The sequence below is a fragment of the Notothenia rossii genome (assembly GCF_949606895.1).
Source record: "Notothenia rossii genome assembly, chromosome: 1".
Lineage (NCBI taxonomy): Eukaryota > Metazoa > Chordata > Actinopteri > Perciformes > Nototheniidae > Notothenia > Notothenia rossii.
Window position 1 is genome coordinate 74131127 of NC_136912.1, and position 18732 is coordinate 74149858.

Below are 18732 nucleotides of genomic sequence, written 5' to 3' on the forward strand. Positions count from 1 at the left end.
AATGTCATAGAAAGCTCAGGGGAGGGACAGTTCCTTATGAACATTCGAGTTACTTCTGTGCCAGGACTATCAAGCGTCTTGCCCTGCTCTCTAAGACGCTCAATGGCAAGGTCCACAGCACGGTGCAGCCTGAGCCAGTAGTCAAATGCATCCTCACCTTTCCCAGGCAGTGTGGTGTAAAAGTCTGCTAAAGGGAGCTGTGAGCATGGTGCAGAGTCAAAGTGCTTTCTTAGGAGACCATAGATAGCTTCAGGTTCACGTGTGATGTCTATGTCACTGTTTCTGGTACCAAACCTGACCACGTCTTTTGCTTTGCCTCTTAGATGGGTAAGGATCTCCTCAGCCTGTTCCTCAGGTCTCAGGTTGTTTTTCCTAATGAAATCCCTCATGAGTTCCTCCCACTCTCTGACTGAAGTGAAATCAGAGCTGTCTCCTTTAAAGCATGGGGGATCTTTTAGCTTTCTGTGGGATACAAGCTGCACGTGAGAGGCACCAAGCACGTTTGAAGTCGAAATGTCAACATTTACTGGTGAGGTGGCAGTATTGGTCAGAGGGGCACTAAGAGATGGGCTTAGTTGAGTCATAATGTTCTGTACTACTTTGTGACTAACCTGCTGAAGTACATCTCCCATCTGATTAGCAATCTCAGTAGCAAGGGCATCAGGGCTAGGAATAGCAGTGCTTGCATAACGAGGCTCATGTAAAATGCCTACAGAGGGGCTAAAAGAAGGGGCTACATCCCTACTGGCCAAAGTGAACCCTGGCGTACCCTGACTATCCCCCATTACAATACCACGCCCACAAACAGGGGTCTCAAACATAGGAGAACCCAACATTCCCCTCCCCCTGCCAAAACTAGTTCCCCCCAGATTAAAAGTCATCACGAAATAATAAAAATAAAATAATGTGTCAAAGAATAGATTTCAAAATACTGCTGCTGGTTTATGAAGAACTGAATGGTTTAGGCCCAAAATACATTTCTGATCTCCTGCTAAATTATGAACCATCCAGATCTCTCAGGTCTTCAGGGACTGGTCAGCTTTCTGTCCCCAGAGTCAGAACTAAACATGGAGAAGCAGCGTTCAGTTATTATGCTCCAAATATCTGGAACAAACTCCCAGAAACCTGCAGGTCCGCTGCAACTCTTACTACTTTTAAATCCAGGCTGAAGACTTTTCTTTTTGTCGCTGCTTTTAATTGAACTATTCATATCTTAGACTGCACTGTAACTTTTATCCATGTATTTTTTCTTTTAATGTTTGATTGGCTTTTCTTTTTAATGACTGATTTTAAATGCCATTTTCTTAATGTCTTTCATTTTTTGTAAAGCACTTTGAATTGCCTTGTGTTGAAAAGTGCTATATAAATAAACTTGCCTTGCCTTGCCTAATAAAGATTTCATGTGACACATAAAATGGATTTGTTGATGGGAATGTATGTGAATAAATTAACTCTAGGTTAACGGTACTCTTGCTATCACTACTCACCGACACTATAAACCTTGTCCCTCATGCTAGCCCTGACAACACCGGTAAGCACACATTCATCTAGGCAGCACTGTTTTACGTGTCCTGACTTGTAGTGGTTCTCTCCTATCTACACTCTTGTCATCTTTGTAAAACGATATCAGACTGGTAATTGACACAGCCATGACTTCTAGTTCAATTCAGTGTGGCTAAAATGAAAAGCTTTGTTAAAATATGCAAGCGCGCGAAAGTCAAAGTCAGCTTTATTGTCAAAAATTCTACATGTGTTATACATCCAGAAATATCGAAATATCGTTTCCCACAGTGTGACATGTATACATAAAACAAAACAAAAAGGGCCTAGATAAACGTGGTACACATTAAACAAAACAAAAAGAGCCTAGATAACCGGGGTATACAGTTTAAAATGTTAATATATTTAAAGTGTTCAAAGTGCATTTTCAGTGCAAGTCAGTTGAAACGATCTTAAGTTGGGGTGACGTTGAAGTCGTGCGACCCTGCTGCTGTACTGGCTTGTAGTTCGTCTATAGCATAGCGTTAGCATTTTGCTTCTAGCGACTAGATTTATGATTCAAAAATTATAAAAGTAGGGTTGACATGTGGAGATTATCCGGCTGAACAAAACGTGATCCCTCTCTTAAATGTGTGTCAACCACAGACCTTATTTCGAGCTATTTTCCAAAATCCTATGGAGAAATTGCATTGGTTTTTCAAGAAGGAACCGGAAGAAGTTTACTTCCGGGTTTTATGACGCGTCACTGCGGTTCTCTATGCAGTGCGCAATAGCTTAATGTGAGCGGGAGCTCAACGTGGGCGGAGCTTCACAGATGACGCGTTACATCCTGTTTCCGGGGTAGCAGTTCTGTTCTGTTAATCGTCAGAGTACGATGGAGGTAAGTATCCCTAAATAAATTAACTATTGGTTTTTCCTGCGGTTTAAAATGTGTTGATTTTAAGTCTCACTTATTTGCTGTCAAATGTGCGCTGTCGCTACTAGTGTTACAATAGTTGTTATATGTTTCCACACGGACCCTGTTGAGGGGAACACACACCGGAGCAGGCATGCAGATGAAGCCAGGGTGTAAATGTTATGCTACGTTCTATGTAAAAGTTTAATTGTGTTAATTAAGTGTAAGCAGCTAAAAGTGCTTCAACCGTCCATTCTTGTAATATGAGGGGCAAGAATGAAACATGGTGGCAGCGGAAATTGGAAACTTGGAAGTAAGAGAGCAGTACAAAAGAAGAAAAAGAAAACAAACTTTTGCTGTGCAGCTAACCAGCTAGCCTGTAGCTAATAACAAGCAGTGGGCTGGGGAAGACCAGTGGCGTAGCCAGGAATTATTGTGTGGGTGGGCCTGGAGAAATGTAGGTGGGCCAGGGGGAGACATATTAAGCGTGGGATCTGAGCTGAAACTTCATTAATGATTTTAATGATTTTTTAATGCACTAATAGAACATAAGCATAAATTAGCAGTGAAAATAAAACATAGGCACGGCGGCCTCAGAATGTGTGTAAAACTGACAGGGATGGGTATCGTTAAGGTTTTAACTTTTATCGATAGCGCTTATCGATCCGGTCCTTTTAACCAGTGGTGTAGTGGGCGTTGGACGCGGGGATACGCCGTACCCCCACTTATTTGAAGCATGATTTCCTTTTTTAATAGTCTAATACATCTAAAATCATTGCCAGTGTTATCAGTTGCAAGTGTGTGTTTGTTGTATTAATGACGAAAACATAATAGGCAGATTTCACAGTAATAAAAACGTAGCTCAAGCATTTATGCAACTTGATTTGAAGCGTATGTGTGTGAAAGGCAGAACCGTGTGTGTAGGGTGACCAGGTGTCCCGCACTGTGCGGGACTGCACACACAGCATTTTTATTATTTGTCCCGCGTCCCACACATTGAGACTATGTCCCGCATTTGAGTGATAGTCGCGCAGAAAGGCCGGATCGGTTCGCTGACAGCCGGCACCGCCCTTTATTATTATATTGTCTAAACGGCATCATGTAAGTTGCGCTGACAGGCGACACAGAGGTCTCACTGTTCTGTACAGCAAGAGAAACCACTGGGTCACTTTGTCCACTTCCAGCGACAGAAGAGCAGCTTGACTCAAGATCTTCATCACCTCCCACGGGGAGAAAACTCACAGGAAGCAGGAGATTCCTGTGAACAACTTTTTCCTTTGACGTCACAGGGTCTCTAATGCAGTACACATTGATTCCTGGCTTCACAGATATCACTTCATAAACTGTGGAAACCCATCTGTCTGCAATCTTTCTTTTCCCTCTCTCACCACGATTTGCAAGCAAGACTCTGTCACCAATAGTGAGAGGTGACCCTTTTGCTTTGCAGTTGTAGTTCTTTACCTGACGCGCCTGTTCAGTCCGACTGTTCTGCCGGGCAATGTGATCAGCTTCAGCCAGGTCACGTTTCAAGCGGGAATCAAACTCACAATGGTCAACAACAGCACTGGTAGAGAGGGGATGCTGGAACACAACATCAACTGGCAGATGTGGGATCCTCCCAAACATGAGAAAGAAAGGTGCAAAGCCTGTTGTCTCATGCTCAGTGCAATTGTAACAGAATGTCAGCATTTGGAGCATTTGTAGCCACCTGGCCTTGGAATGTGGAGGCAGGGCCCTTATCATGCCCCCAAGTGTTCTGTTGTACCGCTCGACAACTCCATTCCCCATAGGATGGTAAGGGGTGGTGTGTGACTTCTGGACGCCAGCTACCTCCATGAGCTCTTTAATGAGTTGACTCTCAAAATTGGCTACTTGATCTGAATGGATGCGTTTGGGGAAACCATATACAGTTGCAAGAAAAAGTATGTGAACCCTTTGGAATTACCTGGAGTTCTGCATAAGTTGGTCATAAAATGGAAGAAGTCACTGCTGTCCAGAAAAAACATTGCTCCACGTTTGAAGTTTGCAAAAGAGCACCTGGATGTTCATATTCTGTGGACAGATGAAACCAAAGTTGAGTTGTTTGGAAGGAACACACAACGCTATGTGTGGAGAAAAAAAGGCACAGCACACCAACATCAAAACCTCATCCCAACTGTGAAGTATGGTGGAGGGAGCATCATGGTTTGGGGCTGCTTTGCTGCCTCAGGGCCTGGACAGATTGCCATCATCCACGGAAAAATGAATTCTCAAGTTTATCAAGACATTTTGCTGGAGAACTTAAGGCCATCTGTCCACCAATTGAAGCTCAACAGAAGATGGGTGATGCAACAGGACAACGACCCAAAGCACAGAAGTAAATCAACAACAGAATGGCTTCAACAGAAGAAAATACGCCTTCTGGAGTGGCCCAGTCAGAGTCCTGACCTCAACCCAATTGAGATGCTGTGGCATGACCTCATGAAAGCGATTCACACCAGACATCCCAAGAATATTGCTGAACTGAAACAGTTTTGTAAAGAGGAATGGTCCAAAATTCCTCCTGAGCGTTGTGCAGGTCTGATATGCAACTATAGGAAACGTTTGGTTGAGGTTATTGCTGCCAAAGGAGGGTCAACCAGTTATTAAATCCAAGGGTTCACATACTTTTTCCACCCTGCACTGTGAATGTTTACATGGTGTGTTCAATAAAAACATAAAAACATATAATTGTTTGTGTGGTTTTAGCTTAAGCAGACTGTGTTTGTCTATTGTTGTGACTTAGATGAAGATCAGAACACATTTTATGACCAATTTATGCAAAAATCCAGGTAGTTCCAAAGGGTTCACATACTTTTTCTTGCAACTGTATGCAGAAAAAGTCATTCCAAAGTTGACGAGCGACCTGTTTAGCTTACTGATTTTTACACGGGAATGCATGAGACATTTTAGTAAAATGATCTGTGACTACCAAAACATCCACACACTTTTTGTCAGTCTGTTCAGCAGTCCAGAAATCAATACAGACTAGTTCCATCGGTTCAGAGGTGCAAATGCTTTCAAGAGGAGTACGGTCGTTAGGCTCAGGTGTTTTTCCAACCACACATCGGAAGCAATTCCTCCCATGATTGATGATGTCACGTTCCATTCTTATCCAAAATAATCTCTGCCTGGCAAGAGAAAGTGTGCGGGCCTGTCCCTGATGACCAGCTGAGCCATGTATGCCATTGAGGACTTGGGCCTTAAGGGAGTCTGGAACCACAATTTGGTGGATCGTCGTGTTCATTCGTCTGTCTTTCTTTACCTTGCACAAAATGCCATCCTTGATGGAGAGTTTGGGCAAGTGTCTTAGCAGTTTTGCCACTCAGCGAGACTCAGCAGCACGCTCACGTCTTGTGGGTCTCCTGCGGCGCTGGATGTAATAGAGAGCCCTGCCTATAACATCATCCTGTTCTTGGAGATTAACAAGTTCACTCTTCGGTAGAGAGGAAGTCTGGTCGACACCAGGAACCTGAAAAACAGCTGGTCCTGTTCCTCTCACTTGGCCGACACCTCCAGTGTCGTGTGCATCTAACAGTGCTGAGACGTCATGTGATGACAGGGACCCCTGAGAAGGAGACTGGGTGACGACTTCCTCATACTGATCAACAACCACCTGGCAGTTATTAGTACACCTAAATGCATCCTGCATTGTTCTATCCACCATCCCAGACATGTGGTTCAGTAAAAACGCATAAGGTTCAGTCACAAGACGGTGGCTCATGCACGACTGGACAAATGGCTCTCTACTTAATGCATCAGCGACCACATTCTTTGGACCAGGGATATAGTTCAGGTCAAAACTGTATGCTGCGAGCTTTGAAACCCTCCTCTGCTCACAAGCATCCAACCTAGGCTTAGTCAAGATGTATGTCAATGGGTTATTATCTGTCCAGACCGTGAAGCGTCGCCCTTTTAGCCAATGGCTAAATTTGTCACAAACTGCCCATTTAAGAGCGAGAAACTCAATTCGATGTGCTGGATAGTTCAGCTGAGAGTGGGAAAGTGTCTTGCTAGCAAATGCTACAGGTCTGGCCATCTTTCCATCAGGAGGCAACTGTGAAAGGACGGCCCCTATGCCATCAAAGGAGGCATCAACTGCAAGAATGAATGGAGCGTTAAAATCTGGATGTGCTAAAGTGACACTGTGCACCAGCTCATACTTCAATGTTCCAAATGCTTCTTTGCACTCAGCATTCCAGTCTGTTGGAGAGAGTCTGACATAGCATTTTTTAGACTTTGGTTTGTGGCCTCTCCCTCTTTTGTGTGGTGTGGCAGGCTCAGACACAAGGTTGAACAGCGGCTTAGCTTTGGCAGACATCCCTCAATGAAATGGTGGTAATAGAGAACCATCCCTAAGAAAGACCGGATTTTCTTAGCACACGGTGTTTGCCCATCTTGCTCCATCAAGTCAGCTTCCTGCATATCATTTATAACCTCCACTTTACTCGGGTCGGTTTTAACACCATCCTCACAAATAATGTGTCCCAGAAATTTGACTGACCTGCGTAGAAAATAGCACTTCTTAGGGGACAGCTTTAAGTTGTTGGCAGCAAGACGTGAGAAAACCATCTGTAGACGCTCAAGTGCAACCTGTTCAGATGGAGCATAGACCATGAGGTCATCCATGTAGCATAGCAGACTTGTGAAGTTCTCATCCCCAAAGATGGACATCATCATTCGCATGAAAGTGGCAGGGCTGTTCGACAAGCCCTGGGGCATCCTGTTGTATTCATGAAGACCGAATGGGGAGGAGAACGCCGTATATTTTCTGTCATCTTCATGCAGCCCGACATTGTAGAACCTTGACGTGAGGTCCATTGTGGAAAAGAACACATTTCCACCAAGCGCAGCAAGGGCATCAGTCTGATGGGGCAATGGATGTGCATCTTTTACTGTTTTTGCGTTCAACCACCTGAAGTCATTGCAGAGGCGAAGGTCACCATTTGGTTTGACAACGAGGACAAGGGGTGATGAGTATTCACTCTGAGATTTGCGAATGATCCCTAATTCCTCCATGTCATTCAGAGCAGTCCGTAGCTTGTCATAGTGGCATGGCGGAACCCGCCTGTATGGAAGTCTGAAGGGCTTGTCATCAACCAGGTGTATTCTGTGCACAAAACCCACTGCCTCGCCACAGTCCATTTTGTGCTCCGAAAATGTTGATTCATACTGCTCAATGATTTTCATCAGCTTATCTTTCCACTCGAGAGAGACCTCACAAGATGAGAGGTCCAAATCCTGCAAACCCATGTCACTCAAGATGCAGGACATCTCCTCCTCTGACCTTGGCTCAGGCGACGGGCTGTGTGTGTACTGTGCACTGGATTGGACGTGAACTGGATCTGGTAAATCCTGCACTGAAAGACAGGGGGACACATCAGCAACCTTTGCATTCTTTTTAAGGGTGAGTGGCTTTTCAGTGGGGTTTACAATTTTGACAGGAACCCAGCCATTTCCCCATAAGGACCAGACAACCCTCCCCACCACAATTTGTGCAGGTCTGGCTTTTGACTGGGTGGGCTCAATGATGACTGTACTCCCTACTGCAGAGACATCAGACTCAGGTACTTTCGCCCACACCAAACTTTCAGACATTGGCTGCAGAATTACACATCTTTTCAGTTTTGCCGTGCCAATTTTGTTAGTCACAGCTCCACCTTTGCATCCATCTGAGGAGGACAGCAGAGACATCAACTTGGACAAACTATCATTCTGAACACTTGTCACAGGAGATGTGATATTTTGGCAATTTACAGTTTTTTTCATCTGCGAAATGAGCCACTTGATGGCATTGCTGTCCAGAATCATTTCATCAGTCTGGCCTGGCACAACTAGAACAGGAATTATTACCTTATAGCCATAAACTGATGCAGTAAGATCATACATGGCAGATGGAGTAACAAGGTGACCACCACAACCAACTATGACAAAGTCTTCAGCTGATTTCCTTTCCATGTTAGGGATAGATTGTGAAAGTCTTCTGTCAGCTGCCTCACTAATTGTACATGCCATAGATCCACTGTCCACTAATGCTTTGAGAGCATGTCCATTATCGGTGGTCACAGCCGTGTGGAATAGACTATCAGTCTGCGGGAGTCTTTGAAGCCTTTGTACAATCAGTGTCTTATTTGATGGCACCATGCTGCTGTAGGTGTCATACAATGTTTCACAATCATCAATGTCTTTCATACCCAAGGTGGGAGGCTCACTCACATAATCTGCACTATCCTCCCTCTTGCGCAGATCATTCAGTTTCCCTGCTGGTTGTAGTGAGGAGGACATCTCCCCTCTGGGCAGTCACGTCTTGGGTGGCCAGGTAAGTGACACAGGAAGCAAAGTCTGTTCTCTCGACAGTGTATGAAAGCAGAATGAGAGCTGTCATTACATATAGAACAAGGCATGTCCGTAAAGCCCTCAATCTTTGGTGGCTTGTTGCTAGTATGTTGCCTCCTATTAGCTTGAGCATACCCAGGGGCCTGAAGCAACACCTTCTCCAGCATGCCAATCAACCTCTCGAAAGCAGGGGTGTTCTGGCTCACAGCTTGTGCCTGTTTGGGAATGTCTGACACTAAAGCAGCATTAGTGCTCACCTCAGCTACATTCATGTTTATCCTGCCTCTCTCTGTGGAAGACCTCAGTCCCTTCTCTAAATGGTATTCATCTAGCACTTCCTGAACTTCTCGTGCTGACCATTTATCAATTGTCTTGGACCTAAACGTAAGAGCTAAATCTCTGCTGGGGCAGTGTCTGATGAACATACGTGTGACTTCAATACTGGGATTATCAAACACCTTACCCTGTTCCCTAAGACAACTGTCAGCCACATCGACAGCTCTGTTTAGTCTGAGCCAGTACTCATATGGTTTCTCTTGTTCTTTTGGTAGGGTGGAATAAAAGTCAGTCAGGGGCACAGAAGAGCAATGGCTGGAGCTGAAATGTTTGCGGAGGAGTCCATAGATGGCCTGCGGGTTCTCTTGGACATCAATTCCACTATTTCTTATCCCAAACTTCACAACATCCTTTGCTCTGCCCCTCAGGTGAATCAGAATTTCTTCAGCTTGATGCTCTGGCTGGATACTGCTTTTCCTGATGTAATTTATCATCAAATCAACAGGCAGTGTGTCTGAACTCTCTCCTCTGAACACAGGTGGGTCTTTAACTCCTCTCTGAGTGACTAGCTGGACTTGGGAGAGATCCAGTGTTTGGCTGGGGAGTGTGTCTTTTTTAATGCATGTTTCTTCCTGACTCGTGTGCATAGCAGCTGTAGTGTTAATGCGTGACATAATGCTATCAGCTAGCTGCTGTACAATAGTGCTCATTTGGTCAGCTAGTCTGACATCATCAGGAGGGTTGGGGACTGATGTGCTAAAACACTTTGGTGTAGATAACTGTACTGTATGCTGGATGGAAGGTGTCATCACATCTCCACTTCTGATAGGACTGTGCACTGAATCCCCATCAAAAGTTTTCCTATCCCCCACCTTAAAGTCACCTAGTGGAAATGGAACAGGTGTGCTACATAGTCCTCTACCAACATTGAAAGGAGTCATTTCAAAGGTATTAAATCTACTGGAACTCATGTTTCATCGATAGTAAACCAAAATAAAATGACAAGTTCAAAAGAATAAGGCTTATACATAGCCGTGGGAACATGTTTCAAATGGGGGGTGCTGTGGGGATGACACCAGGGCTGGTTCCGACCAATGTGCTGCTAGGCAAGATTCTAGCTGGCAATGAAAAACCTCTACAAAAGACCAATACACTGCAAAAAGAGAAATATATTGACATGGTGCACAGCTTATATAACAAGGCTTCAAATGTATTATATATTGTTTCAATTGGGGGGGTGGACTTCACATCCTCTAGGGGGGTCCGGGGGTACCCCCCCGGGAAGATTTGTTTAACATTTTAAAGTAAAATGCTTCAATTTGGTGCACTTTGAGCGCCCAATTAGAGACTGATCTAGGGGGTACAACTCTAAACACCCATATGAAAAAGATCGGTTTGCATTTTATTAATCAAATAAGTAGGTATGTGAACATTTCCAATAACCTACCATAGCCAATAACAAATACATGTAACTTATTTTATTTGTGTTGTTCATTCATATCTTATTTGACCAGTTAACATTTATTTATTTATGTATATTTTAAAATCTCTCCAGTTTTAAACGATATTTTTGGTTTACTGTCCTATAGTATACATTGGAATGATTTCAAACCTGTTTTTATTTATCATAATAATTATAAAGGTGTGCCTTGGAAATATTTTTTTTACATAAATTGTGATCAAAACGTTTGAGACCCACTGAGATAACTTAGACTAAAGTGAACTATCTAAGCCCTCAGAGTCCTTTACCTCACTGAGGCTCTCAGTCTGACAGGAGAGGACCCTCCCTCCACATTATTGTAGAAACAGCTTCTTATATCCGTTAGCGCAGCAGAAGCTAACAACAATCCCCGCCGGTACCGCGGTATCCCCTCTCTCTATCTCTCTCACTTTGGCTGTGAGCTGCGGGCGCCTGCTAAGCCAACATCCCACACTTTCATCACTTACAGCGCCCATCGTACAGGGCAAATGGAAAATGTAACCGGGGTGAAAAGGGTGTTATCTTTACTTAATTATGAATGTTGTTACATCAAGGCTGAATTTTTTTTTTTTTTATCATATCTTGTGGAAGTGCAGATCCCCTGTCCTCCACCAGGGGGTACTGCAGCACCCTCAGCACCCCTACTTCCCACGGCCCTGGGCTTATATCAACAAAATAAACCTGAGAGTCCAACACACTGAAGGAATTGAAGCTCCAAAACGTTGCAGCGGCGAGAAGACATCCACCCTGGTCCGGTGAAGAACGGGTCACGGCACCAATGTAACCCCCGGTGTAGTGTCCCCTCGGCAACAAACCACTCAGAGCTGGTGAATACTTTGGTTTATTTCACTGCGTTTCTGCGTTTGAATTAGGGCTGGGCGATATATCGAGTTTACACGACACATCGTGGATTGCACTACCCGATGTCGTAAATGACCAAATCTTGAACATCGAGTATTATGTTGTCAAATCAATTTCCCGCCGCGTCCAAAATGAGCTCTCCTTTCTCCCTCATAGACACAGTCACACACGCAGGCACACACGCAGGCCCCGTCTAACTTGCACACAAACATTACACACATGCACAGTGACAGAGAAGGGCTCGACATTATAAATGGCCCGCTGGCTCGGAAGCACTATTTAGACACCCCGGGCCATCATAACGTACTTTCCACTTGCCCGCTCGGGCCACTAAAAATATTGCTTGAAAGAAATAAAATTGTCCTGTGGTATAGGTATTTTGACAAGCAATGTTGTTAAATTGTTTTCGTTTATTACAACATAGCGTTTTGTGAGGCGGTTGTCGTTGTTGGGTGAAAAGCAAACAGCTGTTTGCTGCGGAGCCAGCGCGAGCAGGCTCCCGTTTGCCCGTGAGCGTCGGGCATCTTCAAATAAAAGAAAGTCACCGGAGGAGTTAAAGGAGAGTGACAGGTAGCATGAGAAGAAGAGGGAGAGAAAGTTTCAGCCAGCTTGATCGATGGAGTTGTTTTCTAGTGGTGCAGTGACGCGTCCTAAAACCCTTTTATAATCTATTGATTAGATTTATGATTCGAAAATTATAAAAGTAGGGTAGACATGTGGATATTATCCGGCTGAACAAAACGTGCATTTATCAAACAGGTTTGTTTTCCACAGACCTTATTTCCAGCTATTTTCCAAAACCCTATGGAGAAATCCCATTGCTTTTTTGTTGAGGGAACCAGCAGCTTACTTCCTGGTTTTAGGACGCGTCACTGCACCTCTCAATAGAGAGGCGAAGTCCCTCCCCTTCCGGGAGCCTCCATGGGACCCCGGAAGCGGAAAATTATACATTGGATTCAATGGAGAGAGAAAACGTATCTTTTGATCCCGTTTGAATTGTGCCACGAACTACACATATGATGTTTGTCAATTTAAAAGAACATTTTGCAAGTCAAAAAAATAAAAATGTGTCGTAAAACTGTGAAGTAACAATTTTTTTTGTGTTAAGCCGCTCAGTGAACTACATGTCTCTGGTCCCGCATAATACGCGTCACCAACACAAAGATGGCCGTCACGTTGGTACATTTCACCTCATTCTTTCAGAATGAGAATAAAAGTATAAAACGAGGTGAAAATCACTACAAGTCTGGGCACGTTGAGAGCTGTACATACACGAAAGGGGAGTTAGTCGGTTCTGTAAGAGCCAGCATGCGGGACCGGCTTTACAAGGTTTCGGTGAGTAACATGAGTGCAATGTTTAACGTTAATGTCAGTCAATAAGGAGGAGAATGAAAAAGAAGATGATGAACCACAGACCCGGCATATAATCACTGCAGTGTGCAGGGCTGTGTTAATTTATGTTACTGTTATCAATAGCATTAGTTGACTGAGAAAACCGTCAAGAAAAAAAGTTTAGCGATGTTACGAGTCGACTAGTATAATATGCCCACGGCTGTGATTGACAACCTGGACAGCCAGTCAGAAGCTAGAATGCCAACCTAGAGAGCCAATCAGAACCTAGAACGGGTGTACTGCATACGGGTGTGTATGCTGTGGATAACATTAGTGTTCACAAGAACAAGGTACACTCCCGTGTTTTGTTTTAGTTGCTCTTCAGATTGAAGCGGCCAGTTTTATATCGACTATACTGTATGTGTGATCTCCTTTTACATCTCGTTGTGTCATTTGAGTTTATTTGCTGTGTGTAGATTCAAGGATTTTGGTTATCTTGTCAATTTGTTTGGTTATCTAGGCACAGCTGTGTGTGACTCCCTCTGGTAAACTGGTATGTGTTTTCCTAATATAGAGAGCATTGATTAATTAATAAACTACACACTGAGTCTAGATCCTGACCAAATCCTTTTTTTTTGTTGATAAAATGTTTTTCAAAAATGCAATACACATTTAAAAAATACAATGTACAATCACAACCAATACAACACAAATTTTAAAAAAATACAGAAAAACAAACAATAACAACAATCAGACACATGGACAAAACTATGGAAAAATAAACCCTCCCACCCCCAGATCTGGACCATCCTTGTATTGATCATTCAATCTATTATAGCATGTTAACAAACATGGTACTTACTTTATTTGTACAGATCTACATGGGAGACGATGGCGCGATGCAGATCGCTGTCTGTGATTGTGCACGGGGGATGTACAAATGCAGCTACGCTGCAGCATTGGCAATATTTGCCATGTGGCAGATCAGCTCCACAGAAGTTGAGTGCCAGTGGAGGAAGCCTGGCACTTCAAAAGTAGTCCAGCCGGTGTCTCAACTCTACCAACAGCAAGAGGAGACATACAACCCACTGGCCAGAGACATCGCTACTGAGGATGTAGACTGGTTCAGGTCTGCACTGAGGGGCACACAGTGTGGCATGGCATGGCTTTTGTCACCTGAGCCAGGGCTGCAGCCTCAACATCAGGCCATTTTCACCGTGCCGGAGCTGGTGAAGGAGCATGGGGGTCGGGGGCTTGAGGCAATTCTTGCCTCAATGCGACTGAGCAGAGACCAGCAAGCTGCCATCCAGACAGCCACCGTAGGACAGCGGACAAATCCTCAGTGGCAGTTACAAAGGCAGGGCAGGTTGACAGCCAGCAATTTTGGTGCTGTGCTGAGGTCGGGACTTTCATCCACTCCATGCGCGTCCCTCATGAAGAGGGTGTTTGGGGGGTACAATTTAGACGGAGTCATGGCTGTCAACTGGGGAGTTGTAAACGAGGCCGAAGGGGTGAAGGCTTTTTTGCAGGCCTATCGGGTGACAGTGATCGACTCTGGTCTATTTGTGAGTGAGTCGGGTGTTTTGGGAGCATCACCTGATGGACTTGTGCAAACATCTGCCCTGCTGGAGGTGAAGTGTCCACACAGCCAGAGGAACATGACCATCGCGGAGGCAGTCCAGTTACCATCCTTCTGTCTCCGTGAGGAGGGTGGGTCATACATTCTCAAGAAGAATCACCCATACTGGCATCAGGTCCAAGGGCAGCTGCACATCACAGACCGGAGTCTCTGCTACTTTGTTGTGTGGACCACGAAGGAGGCGATCATCATCCCCATCCCCAAAGACCCTGCATGGCATGGAAATCTCCTCCTCCTGGAGAACTTCTACACTCAGCATATGCTCCCTGTGTTGGCCAGTAGGGAGGAGGACATGTAAATAAACACACAAACAAACACACACACACACACACACACACACACACACACACACACACACACACACACACACACACACACACACACACACACACACACACACACACGATATTTAACTAATAAACAATAAATCCCATGTTGTTGGAAAAGTAATAATGCTGCATGTATACGTTTTTGTTCAAATATCGCAAGTGTTATCGTGTTATGTGTTCCTGATATCGTGCAGCCCTAATATTAAGGCCTTATTGTCACATGCACAATAACTACAGTGCAGTTTTGGGCAATGAACATGTTAAGTCTCAGGCCCCTCTAAAATAAATGATATTTAAGACATATAAATAAAGAATTACTTTTACTGACCTACTACATAACTGTATTACATGGTTATATAAATAGTTTGAATGATTCATGACTGACAGAAGCTTGTTTTTACACTGACCTGTTATACTCATATCTATTAATGTCTTTGTAACTTCAGTAAACCTCAACAATTCCCCTTCTGGTTTCATGCATCACAGTTCAGTAAACTGAGTAAAATATGAACTAGTGTAATCATTATAATAACTTAGGATTGTAACTCTTTAAAAAAGGTGTAGGTGGCTCTTAAAAGAGCCGTTGTGTGACTTTGGGCTGGTCTCAGCAGTTTAAGCCCTCTCCGCGGATGCAGCGGGCCAGCTGGATGCTCCCCCCGGGGATCGCAGGCTGAAAGGTTTGGGAACCCCTGGCTTAGTCAACTTAGTCATCCCCCTTTATCAGGGGATTTTGCAGGTTCACCAAGGCACAGCAAAGCTGTACCAGCACATTTGCAGTGTTCCTGAGGTGGCAAGGGATCAGGTCCAGAATCCTGAACTCCTTTATTCTGGCATTTGCCCTCTCCACATGGATCCTGTTCTTGGCTATTTCCCTGGTAGCTCTCACTTCACTCTCTGTGAACTTACCCTTGTTCAGGAAAGGGGGAATGTTCACAATCACACCCGCAGGCACAATATCTGAAATTAAAAAGCCCTTGTCTGCCAGGATAAGGTCGCCAGCCACTAAATGTTCCAGAATGCCTGAATGCTGCATAATGGCCTTATCAGACACAGAGCCCGGGAAGAGTTGGCTGCAGAAGTTGATGACTCCATTTGGGGCCACAGAGATGAGCACTTTGAAGGAGTGCATCCCTCTGTAGGAGGAGTACGTCAGTTTGGCTTGGTCCATCTGACTTGGGGCGGCCACGTGGATGTCGGTGCAATCTACAATCATTCTGCAGTTGAATGCAGAGGACTGGAAAGCAGCAGGCATGCTGTTTTGTTTTTTTTGCCTACTGGGCACAGTGGACATCATTTTTTCGAACAGCAACCTGTGGAGCAGATGGACCATGGTGTTCACCACATTACCCACTGTTGCGGTACTGCAGTGGAACAGCTGTGCAAGGTGCAGGTGAGGATAATTCTGCCGGATCTTCATCATGGCCATGAAAACCTGGTCTGCCAGCAGGATGCCCTCCACTTTCCATCCAGCGTAATACACAATGGAGCCCTCAAAGCGCTCCACCAACCCCGCCACCCTTTTAAACATGGCCTGGTCAGGAAGCCCTGTTTCCATACGGATGACATCATCAGGTAAGCCTGCTGCTGAATATTTGGCCATTCGCATCCAAGTATCCCCTGCCAGGTCTGCGGAACAACTGGACTGCACACTGGAGGGTCCAGGTTCGGTGTCTGCGGACTGCACGCTGGAGAATTCGGGGTCAGTTTCTGCAGACTCAGGCCCTTTGCTGTAGCTGTGGTCGCTGGACTGATTAACCGCTAAGCTCCCTTTCTCTTTGGTCCACTCAAATACAGTTGGCCCTTTCTCTTTTCCATGAGGAAAATGGCAGCTGCATATTCTGCTTTTCTCATCTGGCTCCCTGTCTGCTTGTCTACAATGAGAAAATTATATAATTCATTACTAACAATCATTTAAACCTGCCAAATAGCCCCCCTGCCCATAGTTTAAACAGTCTGCACTCTTTTATTTATCTTGTGAAGCACTTGTAACATTCAGCTTGTGTGTGTTTTAGTTGTCTTTATTTCCAGGTAGAAGAGGACCAAGAGTGAGGAAGTGAGACAGAGCTCTTAAAAGGCCAAACAGTGTGTTTGGCCTTTTAAGTGTGACACATATGTAGTGATAAATGCTTCACCTGACCACTGTTCCTAAATAAAAAAAGTTTTCTGCATCGTCAGTCATTTTTTCCAAATAATTACCAATATTTCACAAATTCTTAATGTCAACTTAAGAGCACAGCTGTATGTTGACTGTCAACTTTGCTTGGTTCATCTTACTGGGGGGGCAGCTACATGGATGTCGGTGTAGTCCACAATCATTTTGCAGTTGAAGGCAGAATGAATGTATTATTGACTCAGAATGAAGCACAACTTCATGTCATACAATACATTGACTTTATTTGTAATTGTGTAAAAAAATAAAGCATTGATTAGCAAGCAGGACCTGCAGGAACAGAGAACGGTGATGGATGGAGCTGGGAAGAGAGAAGAATAAAGAAAACAGATCAACTTTATTATCGGATATTAAAAATTCAATTTTCAAATCAAGTTGCCGCTCCTACAGTTTTCTAGTGTGTAAAGATGATTTCACATGACCTAAGCAAAATATCACACTCAATACATGTGTGTCTCTGGGGGGTGCATTGTGCCTTTGATGTATATAAATAATATACCATAACCAAATACTATTACGTACAGTGGAAATCAGGTTGCCAGAGCAGGTCAGTGTGCATGTTCCTCAGGGTCTCAGCAGTTACAGGTGAGGTAAAGAAAATAAAAGAGAAAAAGGTCAGTAACAACACTTTAAAGTAACAACACTGAATAATTATCTATTTTAATAATTTTCTCTCAGTAATCACTCAACTACTGTCTTTCCAACAAACAGATTGACTCACCCTCACTGTTATCACAATGACACATGTCCAGAAGAATGTCATGCAAAGCTCCCTGCCTGCCTGCCTTCCTTCGACTCTCCCTGAACTGCTTTCTTAGCACCCGGTGGAGGGCGCAGTAGGCTACTCTTCAAATGTTTCACAAAATACTTACCATGATGACTACTCTTACTGTTTAACATTTTGGTGTACTTCATGTAATAAAATAATAACTTCATGGTAAGGCTACTAAAAATGACAAGGCTAAGTAATGTAATGCTAACTAACGTGCTCGCTACTCGTCGCTACTAGCTAGGTAGCTAACTTGACTATGTTCCATGCACAACATGTATATTACCTATGATATTACCTGATATGTCTGATCCAGCGAGTCCTGGTCCTTTCATCAGACGGGAAGCGATAGAACGAGCAAGTGGTATGATCACTTTTGTGATTACAACATGGTACAAAGCACACGGGCATCTTGTAAAAGTGAATTTATTGGAGCAATCTCTTATATTTATTGGAGGGAATAAATCAGTTATGAAATCTTCTTCTTCGCTTTAATTACGAGTCGCAACCACTTGGAGCATTATCGCCTGTGACATCACATACGCGACCCAGAATGGGATTTGGGATTTGTAGTCTTTGTAGTCGCGTATTTTTCATAGTCTTATATTTCAACAGTTTTACGACAAAATGTGACTTTTTTGACATGGAAATGATTGTTTAAGATTGACAAACATCATATGTGTAGTTCGTGGCACAATTCAAACGGGATCAAAAGATACGTTTTCTCTCTCCATTGAATTCAATATATAATTTTTCGCTTCCGGGGTCCCATGGACCGGAAGTAGATGGGCGTGACTTCGCCTCTCTATATGATGCCAATATAAACAAGGTCTTCTGTCGGTTCTGTACATCAATGCCGACCTATGCTGACAAGTAAGTGAAGAGTAGAAAATATAAAAGGTATTGGCTATAGGGAAATGTCCCAGCAGTTAAGGAGAATGAAGGTTCTAATCTAATCTAATACATAGCCATTACATGTCTAACTCCTGATAATGACAGGAAGACAGAAAACGCATTATACTAATAATAATAATAATAATAATACTCATAATAATAGCGTTAGAAACGGAAACGGAGTCGAAAGATAATCTTTCTCTCGCCATTGACTTCAATACATACTTTTTCTG

General features: G+C 43.9%; 1 protein-coding gene across 1 annotated transcript; it reads left to right on the forward strand.

Moving 5' to 3' along the window:
* The first annotated feature begins 2364 nt into the window (after positions 1 to 2364).
* On the forward strand, positions 2365 to 15306 carry LOC307028926 (uncharacterized protein). The gene is made up of 2 exons (XM_079664334.1): positions 2365 to 2380; positions 11102 to 15306. The coding sequence occupies exon 2, from the start codon at positions 13538 to 13540 to the stop codon at positions 14633 to 14635; it is 1098 nt and encodes a 365-aa protein (XP_079520460.1). The 5' UTR covers positions 2365 to 2380; positions 11102 to 13537; the 3' UTR covers positions 14636 to 15306.
* Positions 15307 to 18732: the final 3426 nt, after the last annotated feature.

Bases quoted from the DNA above. Each gene is read 5' to 3' on its own strand.
- LOC307028926 (XM_079664334.1), top strand. From the start codon at position 13,538: ATGTTAACAAACATGGTACTTACTTTATTTGTACAGATCTACATGGGA.